The sequence below is a fragment of the Budorcas taxicolor genome, chromosome 2 (genome assembly GCF_023091745.1).
Source record: "Budorcas taxicolor isolate Tak-1 chromosome 2, Takin1.1, whole genome shotgun sequence".
In the NCBI taxonomy this organism is placed as follows: domain Eukaryota; kingdom Metazoa; phylum Chordata; class Mammalia; order Artiodactyla; family Bovidae; genus Budorcas; species Budorcas taxicolor.
Window position 1 is genome coordinate 180,273,503 of NC_068911.1, and position 9,800 is coordinate 180,283,302.

The 9,800-nt window shown below is 63.4% G+C and overlaps 1 protein-coding gene across 1 annotated transcript; it reads left to right on the forward strand.

Annotated features, from left to right (window-relative positions):
• The first annotated feature begins 409 nt into the window (after positions 1-409).
• On the forward strand, positions 410-9,580 carry ARHGEF19 (Rho guanine nucleotide exchange factor 19). The gene is made up of 16 exons (XM_052635700.1): positions 410-824; positions 1,209-1,496; positions 1,631-1,739; positions 1,813-1,889; positions 2,186-2,448; positions 2,927-3,087; positions 3,200-3,352; positions 3,585-3,714; positions 3,836-3,910; positions 4,081-4,170; positions 4,306-4,466; positions 6,596-6,754; positions 7,057-7,136; positions 7,771-7,851; positions 8,931-9,035; positions 9,422-9,580. Exons 1-16 carry the CDS (start codon positions 410-412, stop codon positions 9,577-9,579), a joined length of 2,505 nt encoding a protein of 834 aa, XP_052491660.1. The 3' UTR covers position 9,580.
• The last annotated feature ends 220 nt before the right edge of the window (positions 9,581-9,800 follow it).

Here is a 9,800-nt window from a genome sequence, read left to right on the forward strand (position 1 = left end):
CGGATCAGGGGACTTCCCTGGTGGTACAATGGTCAAGAATCTGGCTTCCAATGCAGGGAACTTGGGTTCGATCTCTGGTCAGGGAACTAAGATCCCTCATGCTGTGCGCCAACTAGAACCTGCGAACCACAACTAAAAGAAAAAAACCAGCATCAACCCCGGGTTGTTGGGGCTTCAGAGGATTAAATGAGCTACTACGTGTGAAGTACTTGGCCTGTTGTTAATAAGTGCCAAGTAAGCATTAGCTATTACCATAGAATCAAGTGTGTGAGTGTGCTTGCACAGAAGTGTGTGCAGGAGGCTGCGTCCAGGCCTCCAGGATGCGGCGCCCACTGACCACTGTTGTCCTGTGCCTTGCTCTGATGCCTTCTCCCCTGCAGGCCCTGGTGGGTGGCGGAGCAAAGGTGGAATGGACTGTGGGCCGCCTGCCACCCTCCAGCCCCGTCTGGCTGGGCCGCCTGGCACTGCCCACCGCCCAGTGGCCGTGTGCCAGCAGGAGAGCCTGTCCTTCGCGGAGCTGCCCGTCCTGCAGCCTCCAGGCCCCATGTGCCTGGATCTCTTCCCCGTGGCTCCAGAGGAGCTGCAGGCGCCCGGCAGCCGCTGGTCTCTGGGGACCCCTGCTGCCCTCCAGGGGCCGCCGTGGCCACCGCCTCCCGGAGCCGCAGACCCTGAGCTCTCCTCCAGGGAGGGGATGCGGCCTAGCCGGGCTGGCAGCTGGCCACACTGTCCTGGTGCCCAGCCCCAAGCCCTGGAGGGACCCAGGAGTCCCCAGCACCCACAGCCACAGCGCCGGGCCAGCCACGGATCAGAGAAGAAGTCGGCCTGTGAGTCACTCTGGGGGAGGGTGTGGTGAGGGGGAGGATAGGGGAGGGTGTGGTGGCTCTTTCAGGACCGGTAAGCCCCCAGATTCCCCAGACAGGCAGGACAAGTGATCTTAGATATTAGGGATAAGGAATCTGGGGCTCAGAGGAGGCAAGTAACTTGTCTGAGGACACCTGGTGAGTGGGTGTCCTCTGCCCCCTGCAGCCAGCTACTTTGCTTTCTCCCCACCCCTCTGGCTGACCGCATTACTCTGGGAAAAGATCCTGGCAAAAACACTGGCCTTTCTCTCGGGCACATCCCTCTCATGCCCAGGCTCACAGGGCAGTGGCAGGGAGGAGAGACCCCGCCGGATGCCAGCCTGCGCTCTCTCACCCCACCCCCGTCAGGGCGCAAGATGCGGGTGTACCAGCGAGAAGAGGCCCTCGGTGGCCCCGAGGCCCACGTTGTCTTCCTGGAGCCAAGCCAGGCCGCGGAGCAGGGGCTGAGCTCAGAGGAGCCCCGGCCCGCGGGGCTGCCTGGGCCTGCTCGCGGGGGCCTCGAAGGGCCTGAGCGGAGGCGCTTCTCGGCCTCTGAGCTGATGACCCGCCTGCACTCTTCCCTGCGCTTGGGGCGGAATTCAGCAGCCAGGGCACGGAGCCCAGGGTCAGGGTCAGGCCCCGGAGCTGCCCGAGAAGGTACCAGCTCGCCCCGGGGCCCCAAGAAGAGCTCAGGAGGCAGATGCGGGGAGGGGCGGGGTCACTGCACACCTGAGGCGCGAGTGGTGCCCAGCACCGCTCTTGGGGCCTCCCTCAGCTCCGCCCCTCTGCAGGGAAAGTGTCTGCGAGAGACTCGCTCAGTGTAGAGATGAGGGTGGACGCCACGGCGACGCCAGCTCCTGTTGACCTGAGCGAGGTCCCCGGCAGCTGGCCGGAGCCCAGGTATCACCTCCCACCCCAGGCTCGGTCCGAGGCGGGGAGGGACGGTGACGGGCCCTGACGCTCCGTTTCCCAGGCTGGATGCGCGGGAAGAGCCGGTGCCAGGGCCCCGGAGCGCCAGCGAGCGGCGCCAGTCCCGGTTCCTGCTTAACTGTACGTGGGGGGGGGAGGGGTTCGCCGAGGGAGGGGCCGGGAGCTTGTGTACCGGGAACCCGGGATCCGGGGGGCTGAGAGGCCGGGCCTCTGTGGGAGGGAGAGACCGGGACCATGAGTGTCCAGTCCAGGGGGCAGCATGCAGGAGGTGCCCAAGGTTCGCGGGAGGAGTGGGCGAGGGACCCGAGTCACCAGCTCCGCTCCTCGAACCGTCGGAAAGGCTGGTTAGGCGAGGCGGGCCGCGGGGACAGGGCAGGGGGCCGGCGGGCGCCCCACGGCCTCCGCTCTCCGCCCAGCCGTCCTCTACCAGGAATACAGCGACGTGGCCAGCGCCCGCGAGCTGCGGCGGCAGCAGCGCGAGGAGGAGGGCGCGGCGGACGAGGCTGAGGGCGCGGAGGAGGGCCCGGGGCCGCCGCGCGCCGACCTCTCCCCGAGCAGCTCGTTTCGGGCGCAGCGCGCCGCGCGGGGCTCCACCTTCTCGCTGTGGCAGGACATCCCCGACGTGCGCGGCAGCGGCGTCCTGGCCACGCTGAGCCTGCGCGACTGCAGGCTGCAGGAGGTGCGCCCGGCCGGGGAGGGGGCCGGGGAGACTGCAGGAGGTGGGCCCGGGGGCGGGGTCAGCGGGAAAAGGCCTAGGGTGCGGCAGGACCAGGACAAGGACCCTAGACCGAGACCCCCGAGAGCGGGGCCTGGGAGGGAGGAGGGGCGCAGAGGGTGAAACGCAGGGTGCACGCGGGCCCAGCAGGTCCTAGAGCAGGAACCCGGCGGCGGGAGGGCGCACGGGGACTGGCAGGGCCGGTTGACCCGGGCCCGGCCGGATGCGCGCGGCCTGCAAACTTGGGCCCAGCTGGGTTGGAGCCGGAGTAGCAGCAGGAGGCTGTCTCTGAACCCCACCTGGCGCTAGATCCGGAGGGGGCTGGAGAAGGAAAAGGGACGGCGGCTGCACTGAATCTAGGGAGGCGGTCTCCGGGCTTCGGGCGCGCTTGGTGGGCGAAGCAGCACATTCAGGGTTCAGCCCTGCATCCGCCCTCACTCAGGCCAAGTTTGAGCTGATCACATCCGAGGCCTCCTACATCCACAGTCTGTCGGTGGCCGTGGGCCACTTCTTAGGCTCGGCGGAGCTGAGTGAGTGCCTGGGGACACAGGACAAGCAGTGGCTGTTCTCCAAACTGCCCGAGGTCAAGGGCACCAGCGAGAGGTGAGGCAGTGGCCCGGGCTCGCGGGCAGTCAGGCAGAGGCTGCAGCGGGCTGGGCTCCCGCCTCTGGGGTCTCCTCCTGGCCCCGGCCCTGACCCCTGGCTGCCCTTTCAGGTTCCTGCAGGACCTGGAGCAGCGGCTGGAGGCGGACGTCCTCCGCTTCAGCGTGTGCGACGTGGTCCTGCAGCACTGTCCGGCCCTCCGGCGCGTCTACCTGCCCTACGTCACCAACCAGGCCTACCAGGAGCGCACCTACCAGCGCCTGCTGTAGGCGGGGCTCTGCCGGGGAGCGGCGAGGGGGGCGGGGTTCCGGCGGCAGTAGGTGCAGAGGCCGGGCTGAGGAGGGCTGACCTGGGAGCGGCGGGGCGCCTGCCCTGGGCTCTGACCACGAGGAGGCCAGACCTGCCGGCCCCGAAGCACCAGAGGGGCGACTGGAGGCGGGGATCCCGCGTTCGGGGCCCCCTGTCATCACAGAGCCTCTCCCGCCCCCACTGTCCAGCCTGGAGAACCCCAAGTTCCCTGGCATCCTGGCTCGCCTGGAGGAGTCTCCTGTGTGCCAGCGGCTGCCCCTCACCTCCTTCCTCATCCTGCCGTTTCAGAGGATCACCCGCCTCAAGATGCTGGTGGAGGTACCTGAGGGCTGGGTAGGGGAGAGACCCCTTTATCTCCACAGCCTCTCGGGGCACCCAGGGCAGGGCAGGGTGCCTGGGAGAGGCCACACTGCCTCGCTGCACAGGCTCCACCTTCCAGAACATCCTGAAGCGGACAGTGCAGGGCTCTGAAGATGAAGACATGGCCACCAAGGCCTTCAATGCCCTCAAGGAGGTGAGCTCGGCAGGGAGGAGGTGTCTGGCTCCCAGGGGCCTCCCCAGAACCCCTGTGTGTCTCCAAGGGAGCCTCAGTCTTCAGACTCCCTGGTCTCCAAGTGGGAGCCTGAGGCTGGGCTGGGGGAGCCTCGGGGCGCTGCGGGTGACGCCCCCCCATGGTCTCCGCAGCTGGTGCAAGAGTGCAATGCCAGTGTGCAGTCCATGAAGAGGACAGAGGAGCTCATCCATCTGAGCAAGAAGATCCACTTTGAGGGCAAGGTATCCGCCTTCAGCCAGGGAGCTGGGACACTCGGGGGGGCAGCCCTGTCGCCTCCTCCTTGGGGGCTGCAGGCCAGTTCATCACTGTCCAGCCCTCTGCCCCTGGCCTGACGCCTGCCTCCTCCATCCTCCCAGATCTTCCCGCTGATCTCTCAGGCCCGCTGGCTGGTCCGGCACGGGGAGCTGGTGGAGCTGGCACCCCTGCCCGCAGTGCCCCCGGCCAAGCTGAAGCTGTCCAGCAAGGCGGTGTACCTGCACCTCTTCAACGACTGCCTGCTGCTCTCCCGGCGGAAGGAGTGAGTCTGCGCAGGACGGGGGTGCTGGTGGGTGAGGCTGGAGCTCTCTTCTTCCACACCAGCGGGCTCACAACGAGTCCACCTGCCAGGCTCTGCTGCCAGGCACCCTAAAGCTGAGAGGCTCCCCCAGAAAAGACAGAGCCGGGACAAGTCCATCTTCTGGAGAATCAAGGGCTGGGCTGTGTCCCAAGAACTGTGAAGCTGCTCTGAGCTTAAGCCAATTGGAGCAGAGACTAAACGCACAGCCGCCCCTGAGCCACAGTGGTCACAACGAACGTTTGAGCGCCTTTTCTGTGCCAGGCGTGCTATGTGGGCTTTCCCCTTTAATCCTGAGTGTCTTCCTGGAAAGCAGCCTCTCTGGTTATTCGCAAGGTCGTGGAGCTAGTGAGCGCAGGAACCGGCGGAGGTCAGGCCTGTCTGAGGCTAGGTCCCGGGCTCCTAACTGCCGTGCTCTCCTGCCTTCCACCCGCCGAACAGAGGCTGCCATGTGGGGAGACGCACTGTGATAATCACTCACGGAGAGCCTAGCACACAGCCTGGCGCGTACTGAGCACTCACTCAGCATTAGCTGTGACTATTAGAAGTCTGGGAGACTCCCTGAATGAAGTAGGCCTTAAGGATGCAGGGGATGAAGGATGGATGTCTTCTGCCATGGAAAGAGTTCAGCTCTGATTGATTTATTTATTCAGTGAAGCATCATTGAATCCCTGTTCTGTATTGGGTCCTCCAAAGGAGGTTGGGAACTTAGAGATGAATGAGATTTGTTCTCTGCTCACCGGCGCTCTCACACCAGTGAAAATAAATCCTGATAGCCACCTGTTCAGGGTTTTGATGGAAGGGTTAACTGCACTGTAGTATTCCCTAGTGTGGGATGAGCTTCAGTAAAGCTTCATGGAGGAAGGAACGTTTGAATTGGGTTTTGAAGAATACGTAGGAGTTTTCCAGGTAGAGGTGATTGGAGAAATACAGCCAAGTCACAGAAGGATGGAAGAGTGGAGTATATCTGGGAAGTGATGAAGCCTAGTGTGGCTAAGTTTGTAGAAAGAAAGGGCGAGAGAGGGAAGCTGGCGTGTTGAAAGCCGTGGCAGAAAGGTTGGACTTTCTGAGAGCATGGAGAGTTAAGCAGAGAAGGCCAGTTTGGAGAACGGGCTGGAATGGAGAGCCCAGAAGCTCCTGTAACTGCCCAGATGAGCACCGAGGCTCCATAAGTAGCAATGGGCCTGGGGGGATCAGTGAGCTCCGGGGACAATAAGGACACAGCTGCTGGCCGGTGAGAGGGGCGGGCAGGAAAGAGGCGAGTGGAAGGCCCTAGTGGCCTCGGGGGATTCGCTGGCGTCTTTCGGTGGAACGAAGAACTGCGGAGGGACCTGGTCTGGAGGGGAAGATACTGGTTTTGTCTAGACTGGCCGACATGAAGGAACTATGGAACACCCTCCATCTACCCACCCGCCCACCTTTCTTAGAAGGGTTTATCAGACCCCAACAGTGGGCCTGGCAGAGTCAGGTGCCGTGATACGGCAGCATGGGAGACAGAGTTTCCTCCTATACCGGTCACAGAGGCAGACACGAAGCAGTCTGCCCATCTCAGCGGGGGAGCTGCCCAGGCGGCTCTATGGAACAGAGGCTTCAGGAAGAGGCTCAGAGAGAGCGGAAAGTGTGCCTGGGGCAGGGACCGGCTCCATCACCTCCCGCCAGGTCAGTGAGCCAGGAGATCAGGGGCAGGGACCGGCTCCATCACCTCCCGCCTCTACCAGTGAGCCAGGAGATCAGGGGCAGGGACCGGCTCCATCACCTCCCGCCTCTGCCAGTGAGCCAGGAGATCAGGGGCAGGGACCGGCTCCATCACCTCCCGCCTCTGCCAGTGAGCCAGGAGATCAGGGGCAGGGACCGGCTCCATCACCTCCCGCCTCTGCCAGTGAGCCAGGAGATCAGGGGCAGGGACCGGCTCCATCACCTCCCGCCTCTGCCAGTGAGCCAGGAGATTGCAGCCCTCATTTAGCTGACTGCCCTGTGCAGCCTCGCTTTCATGAGGAGGGTCCTAGGGACAGATGAAGCCTTCTCTTCTCATCCCATCAGCAGTCACCTCGTCCCGAGGGTGGGTCCAGGCTGACCTCACCCCCCTGTTCTAGCCTGGGGAAGTTTGCCGTCTTCGTTCACGCCAAGATGGCTGAGCTGCAGGTGAAGGACCTGAGCCTCAAGCTGCAGGGCATCCCCGGCCACGTGTTCCTCCTTCAGCTCCTGCACGGACAGCGCACGAAGCACCAGTTCCTGCTGAGGGCCCAGACGGAGTGAGTGGGTCTGGATTTGGGGAGTGGACCCCCCAGGCAGGGGCACGGCCTTTCATCTCTCTCTCAGGATGGTGGCCTAAGGCTGGGGCTGGCAGAGCTAGCATCCGGGGGGTCCTGGACCTGTTCTGTGCCCATCCTCAGAGCTGGGTGGGCGCTGGCTTGGGTGGGCCTTCGGGTGGAGACGGCTGACCTGGGTCCCACGTCTGCACGTCATTCCCTGTCCTCCCAGCCCTGGTTTCCCCACTGTGGCCCCGGGAGACTGCAGTTCTCATGTCGGGACAGTTCAGCCTTCCTCTCCCTAGGAGTGAGAAACAGCGATGGATCTCCGCCATGTGCCCCTCCAGCCCCCAGGAGGACAAGGAGGTCATCAGCGAGGGGGAAGGTAGCAGCCTGCCCCCCACCACGAGGGCCATGTTCCCAGGGCTGTGCACAGCATCGCGCTCCCCTTCCCCCGGTGCTGGGCTCCGCGTTGCCCGCGGGGCCGGCGGGGAGAGGGGTCAGCCTGGGGCAGGCTGGGTCTGCGAGACCCTGGAGGACGGGCCGCCTTCACGTGCAGTCAGCACCCTGGAGTAGTCGCAGCCTTGCTCATCCTCCCATGCCGTCCCCGCAGAAGCCCCTTTTGCGAGTTAGAAAACAGATGCGCAGAGGTCAAGTGGCTTGTCTGGGCTCAGCGGTCAGCGGCCAAGCTGGGACTGGAACCGCCTCTGTCTGTCGCTCTGCGTCAGCTGCAGAGAGGACAGCAGCAGAGTGGCCGGGAGTGGGTGCGGGTCGCAGCAGGCCGAGGGCTCTGCTCTGCTGATCCGGAGGCTTCTCTGGGCCTAAGGCCGGTGAGCCAGGGTACAGCCCGATCAGAGGACACCTTGGTGTGGTGGGAGCCAGGTAGTTATGCAGGGTTTTCGAGCAGGGGTGTTAGGGCTGAGCCAATGAAAAGGAAGGTAAGAAGCTCATTTCCTCCCAGTACTGCCCACGTGCTGGGGTGCCGAGGGCTTGCACATGCCTTTATTTTCTGCCTGCAGTGAGGGAGCCCCAGTTCGATCGCTGGCTCGGGGAGGTCACCTGGAAGAGGGAACGGGTACTGCTAACGACAAGTCCCTTAGGTAGATTCATTCTTCCTATCTGGGAACGCTGAGGCCCAGGACTTTAGGCAACTTGCCCAAGGTCAGTGAGCTGGGATTCAAGCTTGGTCTGGCTCTGAGGCCTGTGGTTTTCCTGACACTGCTAGTCCACCTGGGAGTGTGGTTGCAGGGGCTGAGGCCTGGACCAGAGTCGGTTCTCTGACTGGCGCTAGAGGTATTTCGGCCGGAGGGTGAACTTGCCGCTCCAAGGAGGTGGTCAGGGAAGGCCCCTGAAGGACGGGGAGGGGCAGCCACGGTGGTGTCTGGCAAGAGCACTCTTGGAAGGGGAAACAGCCGTGCAAAGGCCCTGAGGCAGGAGGGGGCCTAGAGTGTTTGGGGAACAGCAGGGTGACAAGTGTGCAGCTGAGCTTTTCCGAGGAGGAAGGGGGAGATGAGGGAGGTGAGGAGGTGAGCAGGGGCAACGCCAGACTGTGCAAGGCTTTGGAGGCCGTGGGAGGACTTCTACTCTCAGAGGAGCGGGAAGCCCTGGAGGGTCATGACTGGCGGCGGTGTGGTTGGAGTCTCCGCTGAGAAGGATGCGTGGAGGGAGCGTCAGAGCAGCATGGCGCTCATCCAGGGGGCTCAGTCGCGTCTGGCTCTCTGTGACCCCACGGGCTGCAGCCCGCCAGGCTCCTCTGTGCAAGGGACTCTCCAGGCAAGAGTACTGGAGTGGGTTGCCATTTCCTCTTCCAGGGGATCTTCCCAACCCAGGGATCAAACCCATGTCTCCTTCATCTCCTGCCTTGGCAGGTGGATTCTTTACCACTGCGCCCTACAAAGGGGCCATTACTGTTTTGCAGAGACAGACCAGGAGGTCAGGAGCAAAATATTGAAGTGAGCTGGGAAGCTGAGAGCCCAGGGCTCAGAACCAGTAATCGAAGCTCGAAGGGGCTGGACTCACTTAGCACTTGTGTTTAGGGTCAGAGAGGAGAGTGGCTGGGGTGGACAGGCGAGGGGCTGCAGCAGCCACTCTTTCTTTCTTCCCTCCCTCCCGCCAATTCCTCCCCCCGCCCCGCCCCATCCTACCCTGGGGACCCCCTCACTCGCCCTTGGGTGCTCAGACCACCCCCAGGTTCAGTGTGTCAGAACATATAAGGCACTGCAGCCAGACGAACTGACTTTGGAGAAGACGGACATCCTGGCCGTGAGGATGCAGACCAGTGACGGTGAGAGGGCCCTCCTGGAGAGGCCTCCTGATGGGGGCTTTGGGGGCAGGAGGCAGCTAGATGGCTGAGCCTTCACAGGAAAAAGTTACACCAGTGTTCACCCACCATAGCACGCAAGAATCGAGTTAGACAAGAAGATGAACTTCCTGCTTGCACAGATGTAGGGTTGAGAGTAACCGATGGGGGAGAAGTGGGGAAATCCCTCAGAGAGCATCAGGAACAACAGATCACAAGTCCACCTACCAGTCTGTAGAGGTGTGCCCCTTCCTGCCCCCAGGAGATGCTGAGATGGTGTCCTCTCAGCCCCGGCACACGGACGGGGCTTACGTTAGGGCGCAGGTGTTCCTTGAATGTCACTGACGCTGCCCCGGCCCATGTGCCCTTAGGCTGGCTGGAGGGGGTGCGCCTGGCAGATGGCGAGAAGGGCTGGGTTCCCCAGGCCTACGTGGAGGAGATCAGCAGCCTCAGTGCCCGCCTCCGGAACCTCCGGGAAAATAAGCGGGTCACAAGTGCTACCAGCAAGCTGGGGGCGCCCCCCGTGTGATGGCGACTGTGGCCCGGGACAGCAGCCCCACGCTGGCGCCTGGACAGGTCTGCAGGGGGCCTGCGGTGTCCCCATGAACCCCCCGCTGCTGCTGGAGCTTCTGTCCTCATGCCTGGCTTCAAGAGTGCAGGCTGGACGCAGGCAGAGGTGCCTCCGAAGAGTCTCCTCTCTCCTCCTGCTCCTCCGAGCCCACAGTTCAGGGACGAGGGCCATTTATCGCT